Source organism: Notamacropus eugenii, chromosome 3 (assembly GCF_028372415.1).
Source record: "Notamacropus eugenii isolate mMacEug1 chromosome 3, mMacEug1.pri_v2, whole genome shotgun sequence".
Taxonomy (NCBI): domain Eukaryota; kingdom Metazoa; phylum Chordata; class Mammalia; order Diprotodontia; family Macropodidae; genus Notamacropus; species Notamacropus eugenii.
In genome coordinates, this window is record NC_092874.1 from 191,956,724 (window position 1) to 191,971,779 (window position 15,056).

At 36.9% G+C, this 15,056-nt stretch overlaps 1 protein-coding gene across 1 annotated transcript in view; it reads left to right on the forward strand.

Moving 5' to 3' along the window:
- LOC140531939 (uncharacterized) overlaps positions 1–10,918 on the forward strand; it is a 13,861-nt gene extending 2,943 nt beyond the window's left edge. Inside the window, exons 3-5 of the mRNA XM_072650558.1 lie at positions 1,399–1,467; positions 5,079–5,123; positions 8,407–10,918. Of these exons, the coding sequence (XP_072506659.1) occupies positions 1,399–1,403 (5 nt within the window). The 3' untranslated portion in view covers positions 1,404–1,467; positions 5,079–5,123; positions 8,407–10,918. The remainder of the gene's footprint in view (positions 1–1,398; positions 1,468–5,078; positions 5,124–8,406) is intronic.
- Positions 10,919–15,056: the final 4,138 nt, after the last annotated feature.

Here is a 15,056-nt window from a genome sequence, read left to right on the forward strand (position 1 = left end):
GTGGAAATCAAAGAGAGGAAGGACAGAGGTCAAAAGAGAGAACCAAATCTGTCATTGTCAAACATCTGAGAAGAGGTACCTTTATTATTTCCTCATGCTACAGGTTCATCTTAATAAAACATTTTACAGATGTCTTCTCACAGAATTTCAGAGTTAATAGGACCCTATAGTGACCATTAAGGCCAACACACTTAAAAAGAATTCTCACTACATATCCAAGAAGTCTCCCAGACTAAGCTTGAAGTCCTCCAAGGAGAATAAACCTTCCATATCCTGAGGCAACCCATTCCACTTTTGGGCAGGTGTAATTGTTAGCAGGTTTGCCTTGACTATAAGCCTAAATTTACCTCTTTGTAACTTCCTTCCTTTGCTCCAGGTTCTACCCCTCTGGGACCAAATGGAGCAAGCTAATCTTTCTTCCTTGAACAAAGCCCTTCAAATACTTGAATTTTGAAAAGGTGTCCCCCTGAATATTCTCAAATTCTTCCTGGCTTCTACCCATTAAATCTAGAATTAGCTAATTCTTATAATAATTGAATAATACTCACAGAAACAGAATGATGTGCATGGCTATCTTTGGGTGGGTCATTACAATTACTTCTGTGCTTTGTACTACCTTCTTGGAGAGGTGGGTGAGAATTAATACCCAGCATGTTCTTAATTATGTAAACAAAACAACCTCATTTCCTTTAACTGATTGTTTTAAAACGGACTCACCACCATTCTGGTTACCTTTCTCCCGAAGCTTTCCAGCTTATCAGTGTCCTTCCTAAACTGTCGTGCCCTGCATTAAATACAACATTCCCAATGTATTCTAACTAGAGAAGAATGCTGTGAGTCTATCACCTCCCTCTTCCTGGAAGCTGAACCTTTCTTAATGCAGCTCAAGATCACGTTATTATTTATTTTTTGGCTGACTTTTCACATTGTTGACTGACAGTGAGCATGGAGTACACTGAAACCTCTAAGTCTTTTTCAGACAAACTCCTATCTAACATACCTCCCTGTAAATAGTACTTAATGAATCATTTTCCGGATTTCTGGAACCCAAGGGTAAAACTTTTTATCTGTCCCTATTAAATGTCTTATTTAATTTGGCCCAATATTCTAACCCATCAAGATCTTTTTAGGGCCAAAGGATCATCTTAACTATAGCCCTCAATTTGGTGTCCTCTGATGATTTCATTCAAATGCCATCAATGTGTTTATCCAAGTCACTGGAAAAAGAAAATGACAAGTTTCACAAGGCCAAGCACAGATTCCTGAGGCACTCCCCCAGAAACCTGTTACTAAGTTGACCTCAAATCAGTAAGAGGAACTCTCAGAGTCAGTCATTGAACAAGTTCTGAATCTAATTTTACTTTTACCTAATCCACATTTCTCCATCTTTTCCACCAGAATAGCACAAGATACTTTATCAATCATTTGCTGAAGAAATAAGAGTTTGATCCCCTTATGTAAAGGCAGGTAAGGAGAGTAGAGCTTTTCTCTTAACCTGTCTGGTAAGGTTAGGTTTAGATTAGGTTAGGTGTTCTCCACAAGTGAAGGACCAACGAATGCTGTGGCTAAAAATAATTTGGGAAGTTTTTCTAAGAGTAGGACCCTTGGTCCAGATTCCTTTAATCTCTGTAGAGGATTTTTTTTTTTTACGTAAAAGGAACAGTTTTAAATATTTCATAAGTGTTTTGAGACTGAACTCACTTTTTTTTGCCCCCATCTATAGTTCCCTCCAGGAAAATCTCCAAATCTAGTTTGGTATAACTGGTCTCATTTCCTATTAAGATTCTTATCTCCTCCACTTCACATAATCCCTAAGGAAATATATTCACATTACATCTTAGTATACATTTAGTACAAGAAATAGATAATACAATCTGACACTGTGATTCCCCAGTTGGTTTTGAGTAGCATAGCTACTTGTAGTTAGGTAGAAGTCCAGCCCTAGCTCCAGTAACTGTTGCAGCTTTCCTAAAGACTAAGACGGAGTTCATACATTGAGTCTCCCTAAGGCAACAAATGTTTCTAGAAGCCCTTAGGCTGGGTAAGTTATCTTTCATCCCCCAAATATCACATTCATAGAGTAGAGGAAAATACTGTCTCACTCTGCCTTACCTTTGGCTTAGAAGCAGTTCATCAAAGGCCATGTCAGGGCTCACATCTGTCTTCTTACTGGAGTCTTGGATTAGCAACTGAACCTCACTGTTTCCACTTCTCAAACTGGTCTCCAATTTGCTGATCCATATTTTTTTTATTTTAAATTATTTTATTTGTTTTCAGTTTTCTACAATCACTTCCATATATCTTAAATTTTTCCCCCCTCTCCTTTCCTCCCCTCCCTCCCTACTTCTTCCCCGAGACTGCATGCAATCTTATATAGGTTCTACACATACATTTCTATTAAATACATTTTCACCTTAGTCATATTGCATAGAAGAATTAAAATGAATAGAGAAACCATAAAACAAAACATAACACAAGAGAAAATGGTCTGCTTCATTCTGCAATCCAATTCCATAGTTCTTTCTCTGGATGTGGAAGGCATTTTGCCTCGAGTCCCCTGGAAATTTTTTAAGTCCTTGCATTGCTGTGAAGGATAAGTCTACCAGAAAAATTCCTCGCACACTGTGATTTTTGCTATGTACAAAGTTTTCCTGGTTCTGCTCCTTTCACTCTCACTTATCCGAATTGATAGAAGGAGCTGCCTCTATGGGATTTCCTGTGCCAACAAAGGCTCAGGTCTAGATAAAAAGAAAAGAAAGAAAAGGAAAATAAAGATGCAGCTGAGCTTTCATGAGCTTTTAATTTCAAAATAACATATTGATTTAAAAGATAGGTATCATTTCACAACACGTCTGTATTAGATTTTTTTTAAGCCCAAAAGGAGACAAACTCTGTCACCTGCATTAGTATGTTTTTATTAGACTTGCCTTTTCTCTCCCATTACATTGTAAGGTTTTTGAGAGCAAAGACCATATTTTCTATCTTGCTTGAAATTCTCAACAGTTTAGTACTATACTGGGCTTGTCGAGGACACTTAGTGAATGTTGTTAAATGACAGTGGGTGGCCCGAAAAGCCAGTTTGATTTGGGGCTGTATTAAGGAACCTAAAGCTTAGTAATAAGGAGGTGATACTCCCTCCAAACTCTGCCCTTCATGAAACTACATCTGGACTATTTTTTTTTATTCTGGATTCCCAGATTTAAGAAGAAAATTGATAGTTAACTGAAGAGTGTTCAGAGGAAGGAAAATGAGATGGTGAAGTGTCATAGAAAGATTAGTTGAAGGAGGTAAAAATGTTTAACCTGGATAAAGGAAGTCTTAGGGAAAAAATGATAGTTATCTTCAAATTTTTGAAAGACTCTCATATGTAAGGGCAGCCAGGTGGCACAGTGGATAAAACAAGGCACCTGAAGTCAGGACGACCTGTGTTCAAATCTGTCCTCAGACATGTACTAGTTGTGTAACCCTGGGCAAGTCACTTAACCCCATTTGCCTCAATTTCCTCATCTGTAAAATAAGTTGAAGAAGAAAATGGCAAACCTCTCCAGTGTCTTTGCCAAGAAAATTCTTTGTAGGGTCACAAAAAGTCAGAGAGAACTTAAAAAAAAATGACTGAACAACAGTATACTCTGCTGGGGCCCAGTACTCCCCAATCATCCCAGTTCTCTGGTCTTTCCTCCACTCCAAGTGCACAGTTTACTATGGTTCTGCAGGATTTCTTGGAAGGTTTCAACAAGCAGCAAATGGCAGCAGGCTGCCTGCTCCACGAAGAACTTCTAGTGTCATGAGCTCCTCCACTCCCAGGTAAACGGAAAGACTCAGATGGAATGGCACTCTAGAAGTCCGACTGGGAAAAATTAAGGCCCAGGAGTCTTTCCAATGGGCAAAGCCAATAATAGACCAAAGTGGGCCAATCCTAGGGCATAACACAAAATCTCAACCTTGTCTTTTACCCTCTCATACAGTTTTACCCCTGTCCTGAACCCATCCTTGTGGCCATTGCAAACCCCTGATACTCTCACTTGTTTACTTATTTTTTTGCCCTTAGAATGTAAGTTCTGTGAGGTTAGGAATCGTTTCATTTTTGCCTATATATCTCCAGAACCTAGCACAGTGCCTGGCACATAATAGGCATTTAATAATTTTTGTTGAATGAATGAATACAAGATCCCTCTAGAGTCTTCTGGAGTAATTTTTTCTTCCCCAAGAGGCAAGGAAATAGAAGAACACATAATTCCCAAAGCCAGTGAGATAGATGTTATGGCTGATCTGGGATTGTACTGGGAGCAAGGATTAAAACCCAAGGTGTTATTGTTACTGTTATTGTTTGTTTTTGTGGTATACCAGGGATTTTATCTGTGCCTGACCAGAGTGATATAATTCAGAAGTGCCGTGAAGCTTTCAGGAATGGACCAAACCAGAATTATAAGAAAAAGAAATAGGAGGGCAGTGAAAGGACTTAAAAAGCAGAGGGGAGATGAACAGTGTTTTGCCAAAACATGAGTGACAGATTGAGGGTGAAGTTGTCTCTAGGCATGTTGGTTCAAATATTTCAGTTAGCATAACCAGTAGCAACTAAAACACTCATTCGTAGGAATGTAGGCTCATAGATTTAGAGTTGAAAGAGAATTTCAGTGTCATCTAGTGAAACTTTGCTTATTAATCCCAAAGAGATTAAATGACTTGCCCAGAGTCCTACCTGTCTCTACCTGTCCCAAGCAGCCACCGGATTTTTGCCCATTGGGGAAACCTATACAGAATTTTTGGGTTGGGGCTGAAGGTAGAGAGGAAGGAGGGAGGAACCTTCCTCCCCAACAGCTTTGCCTGGTGGCCTGTCATTCATTAGAAGAATTTGCCTAAACTGCTTTTATGTAGTTACATAAATAGTTCAAGACTTTGAGTGGAGTGTTTGTTTTCTTACTGCAAATAATGAAAATAAGTAACACGGGGGAGTTTGGAATAGAATTAGGATCTGGTACTTTAAACATTTTGAAAGATTAAAGCTTTACAGCATTTACTTCCTAGATTTAACACAACCATCTTGACCCATTTCTCACCCCCGTTTCTTAATTTTCCAGGATGCAACTGCCTCAGGATTGACTCTCCACTTTTTACCCGTACCAGTAAGCTTTATTTATTCCACTTTCCCCAAATGAGAGTTGTTTTCTTTTTTTCCTTTTTTGAAAAATTTATTTATTTATTTTTAGTTTTCAACAGACGCTTCCACAAGATATTAAGTTCCAAATTTTCTCCCCATCTGCCCACCCGAAGATAGCATGCATTCTGATTATCACTTCCCCCAACCTGCCCTCCCTTCTATCACATCCCTCCTTTCTCTTATCTCCATCTCCTTTATTTTCTTGTAGGGCAAGATAGATTCCTATATCTCATTGCCTGTATATCTTATTTCCCAGTTGCATGTAAAAACAATTTTTAACATTTTTGAATTCCAACTACTCTCCCTTCCTCCCTCCCCATCCATCCCCACTGAGAAGGCTAGCAATTCAATATAGGTTATACATGTGTAGTTATGCAAAACGCTTCCATAACAATCATATTGTGAAAGACTAATGTTATTTCCTTCCAATCTATCCTGCATCCCTCCCCCATTTATTCTATTGTCTCAGAGTTGTTTTCTGTAGAAAGGCTCAGTACAGAAAGGGAAGAAGCAAAAATGTTGCTGAGAAATTGAGATATTGGCAAAATCAAAGGGAAAATTAGAATTGTCTCTTCATCGCCTAGATTAGAAACTGTCATCCTGGGTGCAGATATCTAGGATGTGATATTTAGATTTCAAAATTATTTTCTGAACCTTTTCTTCAACTCTTGGCACTTTCTATCTTCTATAATATATCTTTATAAACATGCCACACCCCCTACCCCCATTAAACTGTAAACTTCTTGAGGGCAGGGATAAATGTGCTGTTTTATTTTTCTTCAACTTTGTAGCCCCAAAGCAGCACAAGACCAGTACATCTAGGCTCTTACTAAATATTTGAGCTAGGAATAATGTAAATACTGTATAGAATAATTCCGGTTTTCTTTTAAAGGATAAATATCTCCATTTCAATACCCAGATTACACCTGAACCAATCTTTTCTTTTCCCTGAATCACCAGATCGTCCTTCTGGGCCAAGATTTGGGCCATTCTTTCCTCTGCATAACATTGAGGGTCATTAGCTTTAACTATGTCAGGAATGCATTCAACTGACTTCCAGAAAATGTTACACTCTCATTTGCAGAGATATCTAAATGAAGTGGGGTTCAGGATTTGAAAGATGGCCATCTAGTTAATCTGAATTAGGATACAATTGTGGAGGTCCTCCCCACAATCCCCCTAAACTATATGGAACTTTTGGAATAAAAGGAAAAGAGGGGAAAAAATTTGCAGACTTTTCAAGCTGGAAGGAACTGTAGAAATTAGCTAGTCCAAATTTATTTTTACTGATGAAGAAACTGAGACACAAAGGGAAATGTAAAATGGCAAGGGAAGGAAGAAAGTACTCTTCAGAGGTATTTGCACCTGGTCAGAAGCAAGGGAGCAGGAAGGAAATCCATTGCTCCCCAAAATTGTAATGCAGCCTCTTCACTCTCAACCTCTTATGTCCTTACACTGAACATACCTCAAAAGAATTTGTGAACTGTCTTGCTGTGATTCAGAAAGACCCCTTAATATCACCCTGCACTTTCAAGGTCTTTCTTCCAGTTTCAGACAATGAGGTAGCTAGCCCTTTTGCTTGCCTAAGTCAATCCCTCTAAATGTGGACTCCATCCTATCCCCTTCAGTCTTTTTTAATGGAGAGAAGATATGCTTGTCAATCATTTTCCCTACATTCTTTGCCTGCATACATTCCCAAGCCTCACATCTTGAAAAAACAAAACCTACAATAGACTCATTAGATCCTTTTAATTTCTCTGTGATCTTATAAGCTGTGCTTCTGTTGTGGATGGAAATGGTGTTCTCCCATCTCTCTCTTCCACATTTCATTTATCACATTTCTAAGAAAGCTATCTACTGTACTCAAGATCTTCACTCTTCATTCACTCTTCAGTACTTTGCAGATTGACTTTTAAGTTCATCACTCAATTGAAAGTGCTATTTCAATGTTACTAAAAACTTCGTATTAAAAAAATTCTGAACTTAAACACTTAAAAAATAACATTTCTGTTGAGGTTTGGGGTACCATATGAGGCTTGGGGTGATTGGGACCTCAAAATACCGACACTCTGGGTCCTGCTGAATGAATTCGACTCAACACTTTTTCCAGCCAAAGTAAAACAAAGTTTATTAAAGGTGTGCCATATTGGGTTGACTCTTAGGGAGCCTAAGCATTTGTGATGCTTGTATTGACAAACAGACCAGAGAGAATCTCAGCTAGACAGTCAGAGGTAGATTGAATCTGAGCACCTTTATGGAGGTCAGATGGAACTTATATACAGAAAGTCCATGGGAAGTATCTAGAGGTGGTCTAGTAGTCTGGGAGGAGGGTCTAAGGAGGATCTTGATGAAAGTGGGGTAACTAATGATGTAATCAAGGGTGGGAAACAGTTGGAGGCAATTGAGAGGGCTTGGGTAGGAAGCAGGTAGGACAATTCAGAGGCTACAGAAAATGGACGACCAGGCTAGGCTAAGGGTAACAGATTTGAGTATGAAAGGCCAGATTAAGTGGGAAGATTCAAGGGGAGTTCTAGGAGGTTCCCAGAGTCTGTACCCCATCATTTCCATTCATCTCAAAGCATAAATTTTTATTTCATGCCACTTGCTTTCTTAAAAACCAGATATAATAAATTCTACATGTTACTTTCAAAACTATCCTACTGTCCCTTGGCAACACACTGAACTCAACTCCAATTAAAAACTGGGAGAGAAAAAAAACCTCTTTGTAACAAATAAACAAAGCCAAACAAACTGAATTCACACAATAGCCGTGTTTAAAAAAAATATACACCTCTGTATCTTGTGTTGATCTGTCAGAAGCTGGGCAATAAGCTTCAGCATGGGTCCTCTTGAGACATAATTGATCAAAGTTCTTAAGTGTTTCAGTTTATTTCTTTACAATGTTGCTGTCCTTGTATAATTTTTTCTCACCCTACATTAGTTCATACTATAGAGGATTCTCTAAAGTCCTCTCTTTTGTCATTTCTTATGGAGCAATAATATTAAATTACATTCAGATACCACAATTTGCTCAACCATTCCCCAACAGAGACAACCTAGGGCACCCCTTTATATTCTAGTTCTTTCTTTTCTTTCAATCCCCCTTTTTGGGATCAGGAAGTTTATTTTACTTGAACTGTCACCTCCCTATAGTCATCTTACCACTCAATCTTTTCTTCCCTCATTTCCCTGCTGTGACTGATGTTAAACCAAACTGTGTGTGTTTGATCTTCCTTTGTATTTTTCAGATAAAACTGAGATTCATCTGATGCATATTCCCTCCCATCCTTTCCTTGGTTATTATAAAGTCTTCTCATGTACCCCAATTATGATTAAATCGAGGAAAAAAATCAAGTCACAGGATGACAAGTGACATATAAAGTGTGGTCAGCTCCTACATAGCTTGCTACCTAATTATGTGTAAAACACACACATGGATAAGGGAACCTTTGAGAGTAGGCACTAGCAGCAGGAAGAAAGGCATCTTGGAGAAGGTGGCTCTGAGCTCTGGCTTGATGGAAACCAGGGATTCCAAGAGGTGAAGATGAGAAGCTAATTAATTCCAGGCATGAGGAATAACTAGTGCAGAGACTCAGAGACAGAAAATGGAATGCTATGTGTAAGGAGCAAGAAAAAAGGCCACTTTGGATGGATTGTAGAGTACATGAAGGGGAATAATGTGTAATATGTCTATAAAGCTCAGATTCACAGATTGTAAAGAGCTGTAAATGCCAATGGTGTGAGAGTTGGACTAGAAAGAAATCTGAACACCTCAGCATGACATTTTCAAATTGTGGGAATTGAAGATTCAAGGGACTCAATTTGTGAGTCCCTTGGACAACAAGGAGATCAAATCAGTCAATACTTAAAGAATTTAATTCAGACTTTTCACTGGAAGGTCAGGTACTGAAGCTGAAGCTTAAATACTTTGACCACATAATGAAAAGACAGGACTCATTGGAAAAGACCCTGATGTTGAGAAAGATTGAAGGAAAAAAGAAAAGAAGATGGCAGAGGAGAAAATGGATAGATAGTATCATGGAAATAATGAATATGAATTTGGACAGACTTGAAGAGATGGTGGAGGATAGAAGGGCCTGGAGTGCTATGGTCCATGGGGTCACAAAGAGTTGGACACAACTGAACAACAAAGAGGTTATAGGGACTCACTGGGATTTAATAAGGGAGTATGGGGAAGTGACATAATCAGACCTACAATTTAGGAAAATCACTTTGTCAGCTGTGTAGAGGATGGATTGGAAAGGGGAGAGACTTAAGGCAGGGAGAATAATTAGTAGGTTTTTGCACTAGTCTAGGGAAAGGGGGGTTGGGGCAGCTAGATGACACAGTGGATAAAGCACTGGTCCTAGGGTCAGGAAGGTTCATCTTCTTGAACTCAAATCTGGCCTCAAACACTAGCTATGTGACTCTGGGTAAGGCACTTAAGCCTGTTTGCCTCATTTCCTCGTCTGTAAAATGAGCAGGAGAAGGAAATGGCAAACCACTCCAGCATCTTTACCAAGAAAGCCCCAAATGGGTTTATGAAAGGTCAGATGTGACTGAAATGACAGCGACAACAACAGGGAAAGGGGACGAGGCCTTGAGTCATCGTGGTGGTTATAAGAGTTGAGGAAGGGAACTAATGCTAAAGGTAGAACCCTAGATAATAAAATTTGGCAACTGAATGAATGAATATGTTAGGTGAATGAGGGTGTAAAGTTCAAAATGACAGCAAAGTTGTAAAACCTGTGTGACTGGAAGAAGAGGAATGTCTAACACAAAAACAGGGAAATATGAAGTAGAGGTGGAATTGTGAGAAAAGATAACCATTTAGTTCTTTTATCTTGAGCTGGAGAAAAATCCAAGAGTGTGTTTGGATGTTTTTTTCTAGTTAATAAAACTGTAACATCTTTCTCATTAATTAAGCTTAAGATTCCCCCACAATTAATTACATATTATTGAAGAAACTAGAGAAACTTATAGTAAATTTCTTTATCTCTTATGAAAAAATATATCAAAATTACTGAACATATTATTTATTTAAAATGAGATAAACACCAAGTACATATGTACATTTTTTTAACCATTTTTTTAATTGTGCAAAAGATCACAACCAGATTTACCTCAGACTACTTTCACTGTAATGGCAGATGACTTTTCTTAAGTTCTGAAAACATTGTTGTACACATTCAGTTTCTTTACAGATGTCAAATAAAAGACATTTCTTCTCAAAAATCTTCTAAAGGAAACAACTTCATAAAAAAAGTATCCCCTATCTCGTGTTCTTCAGCTTTTCTCCAAGCATAACAGGAAAAGAATTTCTTTCCCAGATTTATTCCTTATAGAATTCTCTTTATTATGTTTCTTTACAGTATAAGAATTAAGATAGTTCTAATGTAAAGTGTGATGAAGCATCTCCATCCTACAGTTTCTCTCTTCCCAAAGGGCATTGGCTGTCTACCTTGCCTGGGCTGGCTCATTCTACTGGCAGACCTATCTTCCCAGAGATAGATCTTCCTACAACTATGAAGCAATCACTTAAATTCCTTCAGGGTCCTAGGGGTAAATCTGTGCCTGGAACATAATAGAAACTTAATAAATACCTTTTTTTGATTGGTTGGTTGAGCATATTTCATCTCACATCTGACTTTACCACTAAAGAATCTTAATAATCTCTTCTTCATATAACAACCCCCCTATCCTTTTCATTCTAACTCTCTTCTTCTGAGATTTTCCCTTTTTCATCATATTCTTCATGAGTTGCTTTGACTAGAATTAATGATGATATTCTAGATTTAGATACACTGTGATTTTTTATAAGCATTAGGTTTTGGTTTATTTTTCTATTGTCTAATATATTGTACTTTGTTGGCCATTTGCCTTGGTGTGATTTCTGAAAAATCTAAAAAGCTATTACTGAGAGCTTATTAAGAATGTATATGTATATATTTTAAATCAGAACTAGTAACTGATGTGAGGGCAACCAGGTGGTGCAGTGGATAGAGCACCAGTGCAGGGGTCAGGAGGACCTGAGTTCAAATCTCACCTCAGACACTTGACACTCACTAGCTGTGTGACCTTGGGCAAGTCACTTAACCCCAACTGCCTCATCCTGGGTCATCTCCAGTCATCCTGATGAATATCTGGTCACAGGATTCAGATGGCTCTGGAATAGAAGTGAGGCTGCTGACCTGCACAGCCCTCCCTCACTCAAAACAAAGTCAAGTGCAAGTCATGTCATCATTTCTCTGATGGCGTGGTCTTCTTCGGCAACAAAGGATGAACACACACAACTGATGTCTCAAACTCCTAGTGTTGAAGTCCTTTCTTGCTTTTTGTTCTTACTCTTTTCCAATATCCACAAAGTTGGAAATTTTCAAAATATTCCTTTTTATAGACTATTTCTATACATATTTATAAAGTGATACCCAGTAATTCCTACTTTCCAGCTGGAGAAGAAACCATTCATCTCTACCTTAACCTAGTTTCCATTGAATTGTCAAAAGTCCCCATGCCATCCAATTTCATTATAACTCAAATGATTTTTTAGTTTTTGCCATTGAAACAGAATTGTATCAAAGGCTTTTTGATGGATGAAAGAGATTAGATCCATCATTCATATATTCAGCCAATATTGATTCAGCATATGATATGATAGAAATAGCACTAGATTAAAAGTCAGAAAACTGGCATGGTCAGTTGTTACCTAAGTGAACCATGGATAAGCCAAACTTCTGTAGGCCTGCCTCACTTTCCCTATCTGTAAAGGAAGTTAGATTTTATGTCATCTAAGGTCCCTATCAGTTCTAAATCTATAATCTTGAGGAAAGAATAAATATGAATAGGGCCTCATTTTTAAGGTGCTTAAAATATACATGTATATTTATTCATTCTCAAATAACTACAATCCCTATTAGGTAGGTACAATAAGTATTATTGTATCCATTTTATAGATGAAAATACTGAAGCTAGAGAGGTTAAGAGGCTTACCCATACCTACACAATGAGTAAGTATCAGAGGAAGGATAAGAATGTAGAATTTCTGATATAAAATCCATCATTCTGTCCACTATGCCACTTTATGCCCCTCCACACATATATCCTGGCCACACATTTTCTCTACATTCATATCTATCTATGTGTATTTCCTAGAGATATCCTTTCTTGCCACTAATGGTATGTTTAGTGATAAGAGAGTTTATAGGGAAAATATTACTGCTTACGTTACCAATATTTTATTCAATATCTTTACCTTGAATTGTTTTCTCTACTAACAAGTAAAAATTAACTTATCGCACTAACAAGTTAAAGTAAATATATCTACTTGTGAGTAGATAGAGTTTCTGAGTAGAAAGAGACCCAAAGAATACCTTGAAATTGTGGCACCATACGTGAGAAAGTGGTGCCCCAGGTGCCACATAACTGAATAGAACATTCATTGGATATATTTTCTATGTCATACACATACATGGGTAGATAACATTATGTCCTGGAAAAATCAGAGAATTTTCTCTCTTGTGATGATCTTTTCATAATACCTGTCAGCATTCTGAGACCACCTCTTTGTAGTGTTTTTAAAAAATGCTATAGAACAAAGCTTTTTTTTTTTTTAAAGGAGGAATATGAAACATAACCCCTAAATGTACCTTTGGAAAATAAAACAGAAATTCTCAAGTGAAGAACATTTTTCTCAAAGCAAAATATAAATGTAATGAAGGTAAAAAGAGATAGAAAGAGAAAATCCATTCAAAATAACTACAGAATATAGAAAAATTTGAAGTTCAGCTATGAAGACACACACAAGAGCTATATGAATACAATGACAAAGCACATTTTACATCAAGACCTAAAAAGTTGTGGAGTTGTTTATAGTTGTTTATATTTGAACCATGACAAAGTAATAAGAATGACAATATTGCTTGGTTTAATTCAGCTGTTTAGTGTCATTTCAATAAAACTACCAAATGATTAGTTTAGAGAGATAGTAAAAATAGTAACAAAATTAATCTAAGAAACAAAAATCTCAAGGAAAGCAAGAATTTCAAAGGAAATAATGAAAAAAGGGAAGAGGCTAGCACTACCATATCTTAAACAATACTGTATAATATCAATTATAAGTAAATTAGTGGAGCACAAAAATAATTGGCTGTTAGATCTATGGTAGGGGAATAATTTATGACTAAACTAGAGATATTCAGAGGAGGTAAAATGGATAATTTTGATTACGTAAAACTGAAGAGTTTTTGCACAAACCAAAGCAATGTAGTTAAAATTAGAAGAGTAAAAGGAAATTTGGGGAAAAAATCTTTGCTGCAGTTTTCTCTGATAAAGGTTTCATTTCTTATATATACAGGGAACTGAGCCAAATTTGTAAGAATAAGAGGGATTTACCATTTGATTAGTGGTTATACGATATGAACAGTCAGTTTTCAGAGGAAGAAATCTAAGTCATCAATAGTCATATAAAAAAATCTTGAAATCACTGACAGAGAATGAAATTCAAACAACCACTTCACACCAATCAGATTAACTAAATTAACAAATAAGGAAAATGACAAATGCTAGAGGGACTGTGGGAAAACAGATATTTTTTTTGCACTGTTGGTAGAACTGTGAACTCATCTAACCATTGTGGAAAGCAATTTAGAATTCTATCCCAAAAGCTAGAACTGGGCATATCTTCTGACTCAGTTATGCTGCTACTAGATCAATACCTAAGAGATCAAAGAATGAGGAAAAGGACTCATGTACAAATATATTAGTAGCAGTTCTTCTTCTGGTGACAAAGAATTGGAAACTGAGGGGCTGCCCATCAATTGGGAAATGACTGAACAGGTTATGGTATGTGATGAAATGCTATGGTGCTATAAGAAAAGATGAAAGCAATGGTTTCAAAAAAACCTGGAACATTTAGATGAACTGATGCAAAGTGAAATGCCTAGAACCAGGAAAAAAAATTATATAGTAACAGCAATATTGTAAACATAATCAATTTTCAAAGACTTGGGAACTCTAAATCAACAAAGCGATCAGTCACAATTCCAAGGGTCTCATGATGAAAAATACTATCTGCATGATGAGTCTAGAATACAAATTAAAGCATCTTTACTTTCCTTTCATTTCCTTTCTCTTCTCTCCTTGCCTCTTCTTTCCTTTTCCTTTTTTTTTTTTGGAGATGATTAATATGAGAATTTTGTTATATATGATTATACATATTTTTAGTGGGTTTTATTTGTTGTAGTGGGTATTTTTTTTGGCTTCTTAATGGGTGAGGGGAGGTGAAGGGGGAGGAGAAAATTCAGAACTTAAGATAAAATTGAATTTAAAAAGCTATTTAGTGCTAGTTATAAAACTACAAAGTCTATCAGTTGAATAGATTAGGTACATGACATACTGCAGCAAACAAACATAGTAGCACAGTATTTGATATAACCAAAGACAGCAACTCCCTTTTACACAAAAATTGCTAGAAAGGAATCTGGCAGAAATTAGGTTTAAATCCACAACTTGCACCATATATCAAGATGGGCTACATATGACCTATATAAAAATAGTCATTTCATAAGCAGATTAGGTGAGTAAAAGAAGAAATGCTTTTTGGATAGTGAAAGGGTTCATGACCAAACAAGGGAAAGAGGATTACAGAGAAGAAGATAGACAATTTACATTATATAAAATTTAAAAGTTTGCACACACAAAAAAATCAAGGCAGTTAGAATAAGAAAGGAAGCAGCGAACTAGGAAAAAACTTTTTTTTCTGATAGAAGTCTTTGACCCATTTTCTAGGCTTATATCCTAAAGTGACTCAATACTAGACTTATAACCCCAAGGAAACTGAAAAAGTGGGAAAGGACTCATATGTTAAAAATTTTATCCCGGCTCTTTTTGTTGTAGCAAA